Below are 17,969 nucleotides of genomic sequence, written 5' to 3'. Positions count from 1 at the left end.
ATGACACTTTAGCATATTCATGAATACCAATGATGATGATACATATCTTTCATCAAATTTTTTATGTTTTTAATTATGTAGAATAAAAACAATGTCAGAAGCTAGAGAATATCATACAGTTAATATAAAGAACATAACTCAGAGTTACTTTGTGAATGAAATAGGAGGGCTGAACATAAACATGAAATTCCATTTTTACAAAATGACATAACAGACAACTAAGCCAGTCTTCAAGGTTGACATTGACTACAATAATAATACAGAATAAACATCTGTGTTAAGGAAAAACACCCTCACATTTAATTGTAGACAAATAAAATCAGACCAAAAAAAAAAGGGACTGCAGGGGATTAAAAAGGAAGAAGCCTCTGTTCAACACATAACCGCAGGAGGGAATAAAAAGTGACCCAAACCATAAGAAGACATTCATTATCAATGGCAAACGAAGGAGTCAAACATGTATGGTGGCCTGCAGCCACCTAGTGGCCATCAGTGTTAATAACCATTAAATGAGTGATGTCATACTCCATCCTTGAATTGTTGCTCTAGATCACACTGCAATAATGATGTGCAGAATAAGGTAAAACCATGGCTTCTGATCCTCTGCTTTTCGGTGGGACTGTTAACAGGAAACGTGGCAGCGAACCAGTAACTCTGATCACGTGGGAATGGTTTAGTCATGAGTGTGACAGGTCTCAATCACTGTCAAACCGAATAGAATTAACTGAGGTGGATATAGCACCGCCCCGGTAGCTTCCTCTCTTCTTCTTTGTCTTCTCATGACGGAACGATTTGCCTTTAGTGAACTTGAGTACGTCGTTAGCTTTCTGGCCCCAGTCTCCGTTAGCTCCCATCTTAAAGGAAACCAAAGAGGTCAATAAACAGGAGGTTTCCACGGTGCCATGCAATGCACACTTAAGTATATTAGACTCACCTTGGCCTCAAATGAGTTATTTGAAAGACGAGGATCCACCTCAACACATTCCTCAGTTACTCTGCGGAAAGGAACGTTGGCCGACTGAAAGAGAAGAGTGCCTTGATGAGAATGATGCACCTGTTCTGATTTTAGCTAGTAAAACACATTTTGAGATTGAGTTATTGATATCTCAAACCTAAAAAAGTGAAGTGTTATAATAATCAGTCCCTCCACGCACACACTACTCATGTACTCACACTTAACAGCTTTACAGGTAAAAAATAGCATCACAAGGGCAACCTTCGCTGCTTTTACATCTGCGATTGTCGTTGCAACTTGTGTCTGTCAGGCTTTACACCAATACGATCGGCTATATGTGATCAGCCGATATTTTGCAATTATTGTGATCGACTGTAATGTCTTCATTCGCCGATCCATTTGTTGACATCTTTGTCGTGATGAAACTTTCTGTAGATGCTCCCATTGTATTGTTTTATTTGTCTCATTTACTCCGTAGAAGTTACACACCACTGACGTTTGCTCTACAGTATTTCACTCGCATCCATCAGTCGGAGTGGAGCACTAGGCCAGGTGTGCTTCTTGAGTCTACCATCTCTGAAAGCTGAGTCAGCGTCTGCTGTTAACATGTGTGAGCGCGTGTGCCAGATGTAGTTTTGTTTATTGAGCAAGTGCAGCTGTGGAGTGAAGGAGAGTCTGATTAAAGAGGGGACAGCCGAGCGATGCGTTCTCTTTACGTTCTCTTTAATACTGCACATTTCAGGTGCTTGGTGGACACAGAAGCGCATGTGCGTACTCCACCTTCGCTGTGCACCTGTGAAGAGAGAAATGGCCTACTCCAATCCCGTACAGTCAGGATGCGTCTATAGGTATCAAAACATGGTACCGTTTCTGTTTATGTACATCGGTATCAGGTAGTACGAAGGAATTTGGTTGGTCACTTAAAAGTACTAAATTTATTTTTCTACAACCATTTGAAACCAACCCTGTCCAACTGTAAAATCCACTAATCAGGTCATCCCATATTACAGGGTCTTGTGGCTCTTACCTTTTTATTGGCTCTGGGGAAGGTCTGTGGTGTGGTTGTTGCTTTCTTGTTTTTTGGTGTCTTGACTTCCGTGTTGTCACTTTCTGATGATTCTTCTTTGCCATTTCCAACTATGGATTCAATGGGCGAGAGTTACTGGTATACAATGCAAATGTATCAAATGCATTCATCACAAATTGTGATTATGAACTTAACATTTTTATATTTCTATGTATCTGAAGACATTCAGTACACCATCTTTTTTAAACTTGCATGTTCTATCAGATGAAATAAAATTTGAATAAATGATATAACAAGAATGACATTCTTGTCTTGAATTTTTAAAGCTTCACTGGTCCTGATCTACCACTCCTGTATAATACACAACTCTGACTTACTGTTAGATGTGGGTTGTGGTTGGTGCAGTGGCTGCTTTAACAAGGTGACGCTTCCTCCTCTTCCGAGCTTTCTGATGAGCTGCTGCTTTCTTTAGTTTTAGCAGCTGGTGTAGAAGTTTTCAGAGCACTTTTACTCTCTTCCTCCTCCTCTGAGCTGTCGTCGCTGGAAGACGACTCTTTCTTCTTGCTGCTGTGGCTGTTTTAGGAGTTGAAGCTTACTGTTGCTGATTGCAGTTTTTACATTCTTTGTTTCCCGCCTCTGATTCAGAGCTATCGGAGGACTCTGAGCTAACTTTCCTTTGCCTTTTTGGCAGGTGCTTTGGTTGCCTTTGTGGCTAGTGGCAGCTGCTACAGGTTTCTTGACTTTAGGCTTTGCGTCTCGTCCTCAGAGCTGTCAGAGTCTGAGCTGCTTTCTGAGGGCACAGCAGGCTTGGCTGCAGGTGTAGCATGTTTTAGAAGCTGGGGTTGCAGGTTTGGCCTTTGGTTGACTCTTTGTTGCAGGTGTAGAAGCTGATTTTTAGCAGTTTTAGTAGCTGTTGGCTTGGCCTTTGCTGGTTCTCATTTTCAGAGGAAGAGTCTGAGCTGCTCTCTGCTGCTGTTGCAGCAGGTTTAGCTGCAGGGGTGGTAGGTTTAGATGCAGGTTTCACAGGTTTAGTAGCTGTTGACTTGGCCTTTGATGGCTCTTCATCTTCAGAGGAAGAGTCTGAGCTACTCTCTGCTGCTGCAGCAGGTTTCACTGCAGGGGTGGTAGGTTTAGATGCAGGGGTCACAGTTTAGTAGCTGTTTGACTTGGCCTTTGATGGCTCTTCATCTTCAGAGGAAGAGTCTGAGCTACTCTCTGCTGCTGCAGCAGGTTTCACTGCAGGGGTGGTAGGTTTAGATGCAGGGGTCACAGTTTTAGTAGCTGTTGACTTGGCCTTTGATGGCTCTTCATCTTCAGAGGAAGAGTCTGAGCTACTCTCTGCTGCTGCAGCAGGTTTCACTGCAGGGGTGGTAGGTTTAGATGCAGGAGTGGCAGGTTTAGGAGTGGATTTTTTAGCTTTTACTGGCTCCTCATCTTCAGAAGAGAGTCTGAGCTACTCTCTGCTGCAGCAGGTTTCACTGCAGGGGTGGTAGGTTTAGATGCAGGAGTGGCAGGTTTAGGAGTGGATTTTTTAGCTTTTACTGGCTCCTCATCTTCAGAAGAAGAGTCTGAGCTACTCTCAGCTGCAGCAGCAAGTTTAGATGCAGGGGTTGCGGGTTTAGATGCAGGGGTCACAGGTTTAGTAGCGGTTGATTTGGCCTTTGCTGGCTGTTCATCTTCAGAGGAAGAGTCTGAGCTGCTCTCTGCTGTAGCAGCAGGTTTAGTTGCAGGGGTGGTAGGTTTAGATGCAGAGGCCACAGGTTTAGATGCAGGAGTGGCAGGTTTAGGAGTGGATTTTTTAGCTTTTGCTGGCTCTTCATCTTCAGAGGAAGAGTCTGAGCTGCTCTCTGCTGCAGCAACAGGTTTAGATGCAGGTTTCACAGGTTTAGTAGCCGTTGACTTGGCATTTGCTGGCTCTTCATCTTCAGAGGAAGAGTCAGAGTCTGAACTGCTCTCTGCTGCAGCAGCAGGTTTAGATGCAGGGGTGGTAGGTTTAGATGCAGGTTTAGTAGCTGTTGACTTGGCTTTTGCAGGCTCTTCATCTTCAGAAGATGAGTCAGAGCTGCTCTCTGCTGCAGCAGCAGGTTTAGCAGCAGCTTTCATAGGTTTAGTAGCTGTTGACTTCGCCTTTGCTGGCTCTTCATCTTCAGAAGAAGAGTCAGAGCTGCTCTCTGCTGCAGCAGCAGGTTTAGATGCAGGTTTCACAGGTTTAGCAGCAGGGGTAGCAGGTTTCGATGCAGCTTTCACAGGTTTAGTAGCTGTTGACTTGGCCTTTGCTGGCTCTTCCTCTTCAGAAGAAGAGTCAGAGCTGCTCTCTGCTGCAGCAGCAGGTTTAGATGCAGGTTTCACAGGTTTAGCAGCAGGGGTAGCAGGTTTTGATGCAGCTTTCACAGGTTTAGTAGCTGTTGACTTGGCCTTTGCTGGCTCTTCATCTTCAGAAGAAGAGTCTGAACTGCTCTCTGCTGCAGCCTTTGATGCAGGGGTTGAAGTATTGGATGCCTTTTGGGGAGCAACTGACTTTGCAACTGGAGTACTTTTAGCTGGTTCATCCTCATCATCTGAAGAGTCAGAATCTGAGCTGCTCTCTGCTGCCTTGACTGGGGGTTTAGAAACAGCAGCCGGTACAAGTTTTGCAGCTTTTTTGGAGGGAGGTTTTGATGGAGCTTCATCTTCAGAGCTGCTATCTGAACCTGCATGAAAAAAATAACGTTGAGATTTAAGACGAAATAGGGTAATTCCATGCTATTTCACAAATAGCCCACGCACTTCGGTCTCAAATGTTCAGTGATTATTCAATAGGCATACTGTTCTCGTCCTTGTTTTTCTTCCGTTTTCAGCTTCCAATATCTCAGGAACTACATCACATAGTAAACTGAAATTTGATCAAGTAATAAAGCTCTACCTAGTCTCTCAGAATATTTAGAATATACTGCTATACATCTTATCTGGTGGACATGCCAGCCCCTCAAAATTGAAAAAAAGTTTGTCAGGATTTCAGGCTTAAACATGTTTGAGCCTGAAATAAAACACTTTGCATATCTCTCAGCTCCCTGTAATTTGATCAGCTTTGAACTATGTACATGGACTGTTCAAACCACTAATGATTAGTCACATAGGCATTGGTTCTTGGGTGACAGTCTCTTAAAATACGAAAAAAAAAAATGTATATTTTAAGCCATTTTTATTGGCCCATAACTGCATGGGGGAATGTAAGAAAAACATCTGATCTGTTTTAAATAATAGTATTAAGGTCATTCCTAAGGATATAAATATATTTTTCTTCATGAGACTTCTATGCAATTTTTATACTATAAATTAAGATAAGATTAGATTTTGGGTCCACAATTCCATTTGATTCCCAATTTTGAATTCAAATCAAAGACTGGGGTGTCATGATGCACTTACTCCTTTCAATTTGAATACTAAATCTGCATTTAGTCAAAATACAGATCAGGTTATTTTGCTTTTGTTTTAATTGTCAATGATTTCTTTTAAATATATTTTCTTCTGATAACCTCTTACAAACCATTTTTACTCTAACCAAATAAACAGCACATTTCTTTATTATCACCTTGCAAAGTTAAACAAAAAAAGTGTTTAGTAAACAAAAACAAAATAGAAATAAGAAAAGTTTGCTAATGCTCCTGGCTTGGAATTTACATATTTTTATCAATCAATGAATCAATGTTTATTTATAAAAGGTGCTTTTCATACAAAAAGATGCAGCTCAAAGTGCTTTTACATAGTTAAAAATACGCCCACCCTGTACAAACCCTGTCCACCACACAGACAAGTTAAAATAAGAACAATGGCAGATGGCTGGGTACAGAAGATCTAGGTAAGGAGACATCACAAGGAGCCATCTGCACCAGGAGCAGGACACAGACCGTGGACACAGGGCACTGAGACAGAGCCCCTCAGTCCAGCAAAATAGCAAAAGCCATTTACCAACACTGAGGGCCACAGCACCACTGCAGCCATGGCCTATCACAGCCCCTAGTGCAGAGGACTCCCTCTGATGAAAAACACTGGGATCGTAATCCTAAACAACAAAAGATAACAATCCTAAAACTATAAAAACAATTAAAGGTATTGTAGAGGACGTTAATTTGGCTTCAAATTCTGGGTGGATCATCAAGACTATTGGTCCTATTTGTCAATCATCCATCGCTAGTATTCGCTTGCTGCACATGCGCAATCTTCACTTAACGGTGGCGAGTCTGACATTGTAGGAAAAGTGTAAATCTTCTTTTGGAAAGTAAGCTTGTATGAGCGATGTCGACACCAACTTGTAAACAGAGCTGTGCACGAGGAAAACTGGGCTCATGCACGCTCTCTTGCATACGTTTAATACGCATTCCCTCTTGGGAGCTGGTAGATTGTTGCAAATGTAAAAAAAACTTTTAAAAAGTCGAGAGGGCGTTTCTTTTTTAAACTTCGGGAAATCGTCCTCCATACTTTTGAGATAATAATCCTAAACTATAAAAAACAACAAATGATGATAATAAAACATGAAAGATAACATCCTAAAATAACTTAGTTAAAAGCTAATTTTAAAAGGTGGGTCTTGAGCCTGTTCCTAAAAATATGAACGTTCTCTGCAGCCCTGAGGTGCCGCAAACTGTTCCACAGAGGGGAGCCGTAACACTGGAACGACGCCTCACAGAGTGCGTGTCCTGAATTTTAGGATTAAAAGGCCAGTGCCGGAGGACCTCAGGGCCTGGGAAGGTTCATAGGGTAAGGGTAGTTCAGAAAGATAAGAAGGCCCAAGGTGTGTGTGTTACTCTGTGCCGATGGTTCCGGCTTAATTTCTATCGTTATACCACAGGCTTGGCTTGGGTTCAGACCCTTCTTATTTCCATGCCAACATCCTTAGCAGAACCCAGTAAAATGTTGGATCCTTACCAGAGCTCTCCGAGCTGGCCTTCTTCTGCTTCTTTGCAGCAGCTGACTTCACTGCAGCAGGTTTTTCTGTGCGGATCGTCAGGCTGTCAGATGATGTTTCACACACTTAAAGTTCTATAAAACAGCTGTGGCAACTTTTTTATACCTGCTGCTTTCTCATCCTCATCACTGCTGTCTGAGGAGTCACTGTCTTCAGCCTTTTTAGTTGCTGGCACTGCAGGAGCTTTCTGGATTGAAGCAGGTGGAGGAACAGCACTGTAGGTTCCTAAAAGGAGACAAACAGCTGGTCAGTTTCATGGATCAATTTCTCTCCACAGCAATAGTGTTAGCAAAGCACACAGAACGTGCTCATGCTGTATAGTTTGGTAACGTGTGAGTGGCTGAGGACATGTGGATGAGTGCTTATAAATTTTGACCTACTGTGTCGTTATTACCGTAATTTCCAGACTATAAACCGCTACTTTTTTCTCATGCTTTGAACCCTGCGGCTTAAACAATGACGCGGCTAAATTGTGAATTTTCCCGGTTATACAAGCTTCATGCCGTCACAAAATTGAGCTCCGCCATATTAGACCAGGTGGAACAATGAAATGAAGATTAAATCGTTTGTGCTCGCACAGAATCATTCTGATCACTCATTTTGTCATGATGCGCACTGCCTCATCATAGCAACGACACAGTTCCTAGGACCAGCGGACGCGGAGAATAGTTGCGAGAGAGAAAGCGCCCGCTGCAGCGGCAGTAGTGTGGTTGCAGTAAAAGTCAGCCAGTGCGTAATAGAAGGATAAACAGCATAAAGTTGTTAAATCACCGTGTTAGGTTTGTTCAGGATTGATCGGTGCTCTGGAGGCTGATGGAGACACTTCCGTAAGCAGAGATCAGACAGGCTGTTCTGATCTCTGCTCCGTCTACAGTGAAAGTCAGTCAGTTTGTAATAGTAGCATAACAGTATGAAGTTACCAAATCACCACGTTAGATTTGTTCAGAAGCGATCGTGTCCGTATTCTGACTCAGAGTCCGACTCTCTGTGATTGCTCCACGGTAAGAAGAGGGGACAAAGTGGTGTATCAGTCTGGTCCCAGTAAAAAGTGACCATAAAAAAGTTGTAAATGGAATGATGTAGATGTGGGGCAGTGAGGAGGAGACTTCATGCAGTAAAGGAAATTTATCAGTTGAAACACGGACATTTCCGTGAAACCTAACTTGAGTACAGCAGCCCGCCTACCTGCCTGTTCTGATTGGCCGAGTTGTCTGACGGGTACCCTATTCAGCCAATAGGGTACCGTAGAAAAAAAAAAAAAAAAAAAAAAAAATGAAATGCACTTATTTAGGTGATATGGATTAAATATCAAATATTATTTATTTAATGCCTGAACATGAATCTATGTCCAGCAACAGCTGTGTGAGTGCGTGCTGAACTGCAAAAAAAAAAGAAAAAAAAGAAAAGTGTTTCAGCTGACAGAACAGTGCACTGTCCTCAGAGCAGAGATGGAACAAATTAAGACAGGCTTGAAACACAAGCATCCACTGTTAAATCAATCCTTCTGCACAAGAACATGGATTATCCTTATATTTGATACGTGGATTATGTAAATAGATCCACTGCTGTCTCTGGCACCGCGGGGGACACTGCGCACTTGTGTTTGACGTGTTTCCCCGTGCGCTGATCTGATGTTGACATTAACAGTTTGTTAATAAAAACAGGCTTACCACTAAAACAAACAAATAGGTTTTAATTGTCGGTTTCAGGTCGGGCACGGATATAAATACCTAATGTCTGTCGGACCTGCAGGTTTCACTTTTGCTTTGTCGGGTTCTAGTCAAAGAATAGGGTTCATATCATAAATGGTCTGTGTTTAAAAGCAAATCGGCACCACAAAACGCCAAAACAAAATATTTGTCTCTTTTTCCTCGTCCTCCTCTGCACCTGATCATTCATTCTCCTTTTTTTTTGGTTGACTAATCGCTACATGTACCATCGTCTTGGTCGCCCAGCCATTTCCTTGGTTGACTACAGCCCCAGAAGTGTTGTTAGAAAATTACACAGGAAATAAAATGCTACAGTTACTTTATGCTTCATTCACGTTACACACTTTATTTCTTTAGGTGTATTATATTAAGGACAATTTATTGGGTTTGTTCATTGTATTAGTATTGCAGAGAGTAGGGTCATCAGTTGTATATCACACCATTTTGTGTACATTAGCCATTAATTTAGGCCTAGTAGTCAATGAATAAATAATCAATTATACTCTACTACTACTTTTTTCCCCCAGTAAATCATAAGAGTAGAACTTTGGACAGCTTCATACAGAGGGCTCCATCATTTTCAACTACGTTCACAGACAGCATTCTGAACACGATTGTCACAGACATGTGCCCACTGTCCATGGTGCAGGATTAAGGATTCAAGAAGATGATCTCCACTTTTAATCCAATTGCTTTATTTTCTTTCTTTAAAGAAGCAGCTGCATACCATGCCCTTTATAATTAGTATTTTTACCTAACATCTAGCCAACTCAGTATAAATCCCCCACCTGCTTTAGGTTTTTTGCTGGGCGGAGCCTCATCAGAAGACGATTCTTCGCTGCTCGACTCTGAAGCTGCTGCTGCCTTCTTTGCTGGAGCAGGTTTAACTGATGCCTAATGGGGTCACAGAAAGTAGACATCTGATTGCACAAGGCATTGTGAAAAGCCAACATTTGCTAGTTTTTGTTGATTAACAGGTGTGTAAATACCTTTGGTGTTTCTTCTTCAGAGGAACTTTCTTCACTGCTGCTTTCCTGCTTCTTCGGTGCTACAGCTTTAGCAGGAGCAGCCGCCTTTGCCGCTCCAACTGTAGCTTCTGTCATTTAAAATCAATCCATATAAGAATTCCTGCTAATTTGTGGAGGTAGCTTACAGTCAATGTAGCTGAATGAAGTGTTGAATTCTCACTTGGTGCTGGAGCTTTGGCAGGTTGTTCATCATCGGAATCGGACTCTTCGCTGCTCGAGCTGCTGTCTTTCTTTCTGGCGGCGACAGCTGCAGGCTGCTTCATCAAAAAGCAACATTCAAGCACAGCTGACTTATAAGGATAATGATGGAGTCACTGTTGTCACACTATTAACTAATCCCACCTTCACTGCAGGCTTCGCAGCCGATTTCTGCTCTTCTGAATCACTAGAATCTTCACTGCTGCTGGATTCTGCTGTCGAAGGTTTAGCAGGAGCCTTTTTAGCTACAAGAACAGAAATTTTATGAACAATCTGATGATGGGTGCAAGGTCACAACATGGCATCATTCGAGTCAGCATTCTGCATGATGGTGGTTATAATCACCTGCTATTGTAGGCGTCTTATTGCCCTCTACAGCAGCGGCTTTCGCTTTCTTTGCTGATGGACCATTGGCTGCAGCTGGACTAGAAGGGGCTTTACGTTTCTTGGCCTCAGGTGACCTAATTCATTTGGATGAAATTTAAGGGTTGAGTCAGCAACTTGCAACCGAAACAGTGCATTTAACAGGGTTGCCCACACTATATCGTAGGGCCACTAGGGCTGCCAACTTTGGGCGTTTAGTCTACTAACTAAGATTTTCATTGGTCGACCAGCAATGGTATCAGTTTCAATACCATAAAAAAAAAATTGCAATGCACTTATATAGGTGATAAGGATTAAATATAAAATATAAATGTAATGCCTGAACAATATTCTGTCCAGCAACAGCCGTGTAAGTGCTGCGCTGCAACAAAAAAAAGTGTGTTGTGCTTCAGCTGAAAGGGAATGAATTAAAATATCCACTATTGATTCAATCCTTTTTCTACACAAGAGCATGGATAATCCTTATATATGATATGTGGATTATGGAAATAGATCCACTGTCTGACGCCACGGGCCTGTATGTGTTTGACGTGCTGGTTTCCCTGTGCGCTGATCTGATGTTGACATTAACAGTTTAATAAAAGCAGGCTTACCACTAAAACAAATGTAAATATGTCATTTGTATGAGGAAAAACTAGGTTAATTGTCGGTTTCAGGTTGGGCACGGATATAAATACCTAATGTTTGTCGGACCTGTAGGTTTCACTTTTGCTTTGTTGGTTCTGGTCAAAGCTTGAATAAGGTTCATATCATCAATGGTCTGTGTTTAAAAGCAAATCGGCACCACAAAACGCCAAAACTAAAATATGTCTTTTTTCTCCTCTACACTTGCTCATTCATTTTGCGGTTTCCATTCTTTTTTTTTAGTCGACTTATCGCTACGTGAGCCATAGTCTTGGTCGACTAACTATTTCTTTGGTTGACTACAGTCCTAAAGGCCACAGTCATGAAGCCTGGAATACAAATGGATAAGTCATTCCTAGGCTTTGCTCAGGGTACAACCATGGGCCACTAGGTCCAATCAGGTAAATTGATTATTCTCCTACTTTTTGGCTGTTACCTTCAGGGGTCGCCATAATGAATCAGCTGCCTCCATCTAATCCCATCCTCTGCATCCTCTTGTCACACAAACAGACTTCATGTCTTCTCTCACTATATCCATAAATCTCCTCTCACGTCTTCCTCTAGAACTGACTGGCAGTTCCAACTCTTCCATCCTTCTACAGATATAATCACTGTCCCTGATTAAAAGTGTATAGTTAAAAAACATTACTCATGTAAGACTGCCTGGCTTTTCCATTAGGGATGAACCGAAATGAAAATTCTAGGCCGACCACTGACACGCCGAAAGAAAATATTATGCAAATTATTATTACCATTGCATTTATGGTATTAATGTGTGCTATCTTCACTAAAATTAAAAAAACATCAATGATATAAATTACTGAATTCAAAGAATAACCCAATTCAAAATTAAAAAAAAACATTAATTTAGCACTGACATTTGAAATACACTATGGTGCTGCCGATGTAGTTTGTTATATACAATAACCTATGTATAATATCATTAAGAAAAACCCTTTTTGTTTAGTATATGTTAAAAGCAAGAATGTTGCTACTTTATCACTTAACCATACAGTTCTAAGTGAACAGCTTGCAGGTATCCTCCGAGCAGTAGTGTGATAAATGGTAATAGTGGTAAATTTGTCTCCTGTGTTTGAATGCAAATATCATGTTTCTAAATCATCCGTGGTCACAGTGAAAAGCATCACATCATAATCGATTCATGGTCCCTCTATTTGTAATTGTATAACCACTCAAAGATGACTTATAATGTGCACAAGAAGTGTCAGATGAGAAAAATTGTTTGATCCTCGGTGTAAATAGATAACCATTTGCAGTTTTTTTTTTTGTTTGTTTTAGTGATCAAAATTGTTAAATAAAATTTTAAAGTGCAATTAGGCAATACATTCAGTAGTCCTTACTAACCAATAGCCCTATTCTTCTCTACCTACTTTGCGTGCTCTTAAGTGTTATTTTTGTTGCTGTTGTACAATACGTACCATACAGGCTTGCTTAAAAACACAAATACTTAGTTGCTATGATTTAGCTAAAACACAATGCAGACATAGAAAAACACATATTTAAATCAAATGTATGGAAACTTACTTGACCCAGAAGTTGTAAATGTTAACAAGGCTTTCATCGTGCGGATCTTGAGGGTTCTGTAAATTAAAAATAAATAAAAACTTTAAATAATTGAACGTGATCAATTTAACGGCGTACATGATAGCAACATGGTAAACAACTTTGCGTTTCTCGCTAACAAATTGGTAATTTAATAAATCACTACCACCTGTGTGCTCCTGCACGGCGTGGACTAGCCCACGTGCAGGGGGCCGAACGGCGTGCTCGTGTTTGCAACGTTTTGAGCTCGTTAGCGCTCGTGTGCGCTGACAGTAGTCAGACCTGAGATTAAACATCACCCAGTGATGGACTCACCACTTTAGCCTGCTGCAGGAACTCCTTGGCAGCCTTGGTGAACTTGTTTGTCAGCAGGAATGAGTACACGCTCTTATAAAGATCACTCGGTACCGACTTCTGCTCCGCCATCTTCACCACGCACGCTCAACCAGGAGGAACAGGAAGTGGATGCTTACGTCACACGTAGACAGCAGCGCATGCGTAGATATGCAGTGAGTATGTTAAAGAGGTTCGTCAAGCTTTTGAAATGAGCTATAAATACTGTGAAATCCATAGTTTAGAAGATCTGTCACCTGCTTCTGTTGAAACTACTCGGACAATATATTTGTGTTTGACGCGAGCTAAGGCTAAATAAATTAATTTAAAAATGTTAAATATCTAACCATGTATTGATTTTTTTTTTTTTTTTACATCAAAAGTTTAATATTGATTTGAGCAAATGTTTTTGCGTGAAATATTTATGGTGAGATATTTATTTTACACAAAGACTTTGTGTGTGTTTTCTGGTCTGGAATCTGGTTTTCCGTCTCTTAAAAGTAAATGATTTTTTTGTACAACAAACATATAAATAAATAAAAAAAAGTGTTTTAATGTACAAGTGCGCCATCTAATGTGTAAACCCATGGTTTTCATTGTGTTTTTTCCTAAACGGTCTCCCATACGCCATGTTCTTCAACATTTTTTTTTTTTTTTTTTTAAATCAGTTAATAATATTTGTTAGTTTGCACAGTATAAAGCTGCTGCTAAATTTTCCCAAATTATTTATTCTGATGTATTTTGGCTTTAGTTTTTTTTAATTGTCTGTTTTAATTCTTTATTGTCAATGTTGTGTGTTTTGATTAGTCTTTGACTTGTGTTTCAATGCGGTTGTAATTTGTTCGTAAAATAAAAGTATTAACAACAGCACAAATATAGTTTTACACAGGGCCTGCGTGAGCTGCTGCTATCCACTTCATAAATGTATTCACCAATGTTTTAAAGGTGTAATCTTGGAATTCTTCATATTTTGGGGAATTAGGACATTTTAAATATGTTGTTCTGATGGCCGAACTTTTTTGACGTTACATGTGCTTTTCGCAATAGACAATAAACTTCTTCACAATCCGTTTTGTTTGGAGTGATGGTTTTTCTGCAGTCGCGTCCATTAGACGTCATCAGTGAATAACTTCCGGTGTGTCGCAGCATGCTCCAGTCTGGCTAGAAGGCAATGACACCTTCTTCCTCCTAGCGAACTCTAGGTGTTCATTGAGGACTTGCGGTTCTAAGGCTGAGCCATGCCTCGCTACGAGCTGGCCCTGATCCTGAAGGCCATGCAGAGGCCGGAGACAGCAGCGGCAGTGAGGCGGTCTGTGGAGGCTCTGATGGAGCGGGGCGCCGTGGTCAGACACCTGGAGAGCCTGGGGGAGAGACTGCTACCGTATAAGATCACCAAGCACAACCAGAGGCACACCCGTGGAACGTACTTCATGGTGGATTTCTACGCGTCTCCCAATATCATCACGACTCTGCTGGACCAGCTGCACCGGGATGTGGACGTAGTCAGGCCCACAGTGTTGAAGAAGGAGGACGAGACCAGCAACAGCAGCTGCTGTGGACCGTCACCCACCCACTAAGGGATCAGGTGCTGTTGATGATGAATGTAACACAGCTCCATATTATTATCACACTTATCACCAGCAAATACCAATTATTATTAGTTTCCAGCAAACCTAATGTTAGTCAGGTCTCCAATGACAAGCTGATGTTACAGTACGTCATCTTATGTTTGAACTAAACAATAATTACAATTCTCACACACTTTTTTTTAAATTTTATTTCAATCTTTAAAACAATGCATTTTAATTATAAACACAAGCACTCATAATGCAAACCCCCATTAAGCAATCTGAATCAGTGATCCTGATCATGGTACCATCTTTCAAATCTTAATAAACAGTGCAATCCTGATCATGGAAACATGATCAATCACTTTTTCTATAATGATGTCGAATGATGATACAGTAAGACAAAATGTATGGGGTACGTTCATTCTCTCAAATCTCAATAAATGGTGCAATCAGAATTTGAACCGAATAAAATAAATAATAAAAATCACCATGAAATGCGCAATCCAGATCTGACCCCAATGAAACCGGGGTACTTAAGGAAGCAACCCGTCCAAATCCAGCCCTTTAGACCAGTGTTTCCCAACCTTTTCTGTCCCATGTACCCCCCGAGTTCTCTCTTCAGATTAGTAGAACCCCTTTGTCGCTCTAATTTAGTAACCGTTCTTGTTTTATTTACATGTTGTTAACATGTTGGCCTCTGAAATTTCCTACAGCTTGAAAATGTCAACCTGTATGTTTAACGCACACTAACTATCAATTTTGTGCATCACAATTATTGTATGTCAAAGAATGTATTTACCTCAATTTTTAGTAATGTGCATAACATGTTAGTAACAATTTAATAGGACATCAAGGCCACATTATTGTTTATTTCATTAATGCAGTTTATTGTCAACGGGTGGAAAAGATGGACGATCATGTACAGTGTCTGAAATAGGCTTAAAAATGACTCAGCATGTTGGAAATAGATTCAACAATGTTTCCAAGTACCCCTGGTTGAGAACCACTGGTTTAGAGCAGGGGTTCTCAACTGGTCTCACCCACATTTTGCCACAGTGATTAAATTGTGACCCACATTTTTTTTTTTTTTTTTTTTTTTTTTTTTTAGAATTCAACCTATCAAATTTAGTTTTTCAAAAGTATCTGTTGAAAACACACACACATGATCTTTTTTTCAAAGCATAAATCTACATATTGTCCTGTGCAACATGGATTTCACAGCATGCATGCCAAAAGAAAAGTTTCAACATGGGAGACATTCAGTATTTATTTTTTACTTGCTGTCTTTCACTCAGTACAGGTCCACGGCCCATTTCTGGGTCCCGACCCACCAGTTGAGAATCACTGCTTTAGAGCATTTAATTCAGCCTGCAGCAGAAAGTAAAAATTACAGAAAAAACATGTATCATTAAGTGACTTACCAAAAAAATCAGTTGTAAATATCTCGGCCTCCCCCAAATACACTTGTGTACAAATGTACCACGCTTGATGGGAAAAAAAAAACTGAAACATTTTCCAAATCCTCCAAATTTTCTCAAATTATTCTACTAAATTAAATGACAATTGTTCATAATATCAAGGAAATGTATGTGAATTTAAGTTAAAATCACTTAATGCTTGAATATTGTTGGTACCTTGTATATCGGTACCTTTTATGTAATTGATTTATACCTGGAAGGGCAAATTATGGCACTTTAATGTTGAGAATAAAGTTCTCTTTTTCCTGCCTAAAATCTGTAATAATAAAGATAATTTCAAACACACGCGCCAAATAAATTGACGTCACTTCATTTTCGACTCTGCTGTAGATTTACATCAATAAAATAAAGATCATACACAAACACTATTGTTTCTTTATATTTTTAATAATAATAATAAATGCAAATTTACAATAACAAAAAATAGCTTTTATCCTATTGAAAAAAAAAACAACCTGTGCCACAAGTCGGTGTGCACGGTGCTAGCGCTGGGCGATAGCGATGGGCTGAACGACAGTGATACGTGCATTTGTATCAGAGTCTATAAAACATCAGTAAAATCTCCACTTACACGAGATAAAGTCCATATACACTTGTCACTATGTCTCTATTGAGGAAAAAAAGTCGCTAAAAGCGTTCACAAAATATATCGATAAGGGAGGTTGAGTTTTGGTTTCTGTTTTAAAACGGAGTGGAGAGGATTTTAATTTTTTTTTCCTCCCACACTAAAAAAATTGTGCAACACAGTGCGTACAGGATTTCAGCTGGAGGCGCCAATGAACTCCACTGCTCAGTGAGACTTTAGATATCCCAGCCTTCAAACTAATGCACCAACTCTCTCATTAATGTTCATCCCTGATTTAAATTCACCAGTATGTTGATGCGTTTCAGATCAGTAATGTAGCTTAATCACAGCTGTAATGTAATGTAAAAGTGCTTTTATTAAAGGTTGTGTAATCATGTGATTACAGAGGATGTGGTTTACTGACTGCTGTAATGTAACTAAACTCTACTTTTTTGTTCCTTTTTCAGGTTTTCACTTCTCACATCCACATGTGATGCTTCTCGTTTTGACCTTTCCCACAGCCGTTCATCTTCACTTGGACGTCATTTAATTGTTATATTAATAAACACCTTCTCTTTTACTAATTTGTAATACTTTTAGTTTTGATTTCTTAGAACTTTGTGTTCTAGAAGATTCAGTTCAGTCTCATGATCCCTGTTTCAGTTCATGTTTTTCCAATGGGCTCGTCTTAAAGCAGCTCTGAGGTCTTTAATTTACTATATGTCTTCACAGAAAACACATTATTAGCCAACAACAGCAGAGCTGATCATTCACACTTTATTGACTTATTTATATCAGGTGAAAGTAAAAAGCAATTAATGTTACGAATAAATCAGGTTTATCAGGAGCTTTAATTTGCTGATCTTGAGTGTCTACAGATTTAGATTACAAAATGTAGTCTGTTGTGTAAGACAACCTTTGCTTGGCTGAAAGTAATCCTCTCACAAATGTTTCCTTTATTTCCTACTTACATTATAACTCAAAAAATTTCCATTAAATACAATATTTTATGTTTTTTTTATTTAAAAAAGTATTGTTTTTCATAGTTTCATGTAGACTTTATCAAAGAAAGGTTGATTATGACCAGATCAATTGGAAACACATGAAAAGGTATATACAATACATAACCCCAAATTTGGTGATTTTAAGTGTCAAATTCTTGATTTTTTATTTTTTATTTTTTATTTTCTTTTCTTTTGGGGGGGATATAGTTTGTAGTTTTTTATTAAGTTGTGTTTTTTATTTTACAACAAAAATGCACAAAATAATTTGCAAACACGCAAAAAATGAGAACAGAAATATACAAATTGACTCCAAAAACACAAAATTTGCACAAAATGACTTGCAAAATGCACAAGATGACTACAAACGCACACAAAATGGAAAAAAAAAATATGAATGAAATCAACAAAAAGATAGAAATACATACAAAACGACAATAAATATAGACAAAATTACTTCCAAAATACAATATGCAACAAATATTCTCAAAACACACAGAATTTGAACAAAAATGCACAAAATTTGTGGGGTGGTTAGATTTTTTTTGTCTCTAGCATTGAGGGGAACCACAGGCCCTATTGTTTGTG

The 17,969-nt window shown here is 39.7% G+C and overlaps 2 protein-coding genes across 2 annotated transcripts; one reads left to right on the top strand and one right to left on the bottom strand.

Moving 5' to 3' along the window:
• Positions 1-54: 54 nt before the first annotated feature.
• Positions 55-12,903, bottom strand: nolc1 (nucleolar and coiled-body phosphoprotein 1). The gene is given in 17 exon segments (XM_028468970.1): positions 55-854; positions 935-1,018; positions 1,983-2,092; positions 2,345-2,372; positions 2,374-2,400; positions 2,402-2,555; positions 3,134-3,326; positions 3,440-4,672; positions 6,888-6,953; positions 7,033-7,152; positions 9,425-9,530; positions 9,626-9,732; positions 9,825-9,926; positions 10,003-10,107; positions 10,208-10,323; positions 12,416-12,471; positions 12,749-12,903. Coding segments are annotated over 17 exon segments (2,877 nt in total). The 5' UTR covers positions 12,860-12,903; the 3' UTR covers positions 55-695.
• Positions 12,904-13,869: 966 nt separating this feature from the next.
• mrps6 (mitochondrial ribosomal protein S6) lies at positions 13,870-16,964 on the top strand. Its single transcript, XM_028468105.1, has 2 exons — positions 13,870-14,351; positions 16,848-16,964. The coding sequence occupies exon 1, from the start codon at positions 14,005-14,007 to the stop codon at positions 14,341-14,343; it is 339 nt and encodes a 112-aa protein (XP_028323906.1). The 5' UTR covers positions 13,870-14,004; the 3' UTR covers positions 14,344-14,351; positions 16,848-16,964.
• Positions 16,965-17,969: the final 1,005 nt, after the last annotated feature.

The sequence above is a fragment of the Gouania willdenowi genome, chromosome 15, assembly GCF_900634775.1.
Source record: "Gouania willdenowi chromosome 15, fGouWil2.1, whole genome shotgun sequence".
Lineage (NCBI taxonomy): Eukaryota > Metazoa > Chordata > Actinopteri > Blenniiformes > Gobiesocidae > Gouania > Gouania willdenowi.
The sequence above is the reverse complement of the archived record's forward strand: the minus strand, read 5'-3'. Positions and strand labels throughout refer to the sequence as shown.

Bases quoted from the DNA above. Each gene is read 5' to 3' on its own strand.
- mrps6 (XM_028468105.1), top strand. From the start codon at position 14,005: ATGCCTCGCTACGAGCTGGCCCTGATCCTGAAGGCCATGCAGAGGCCG.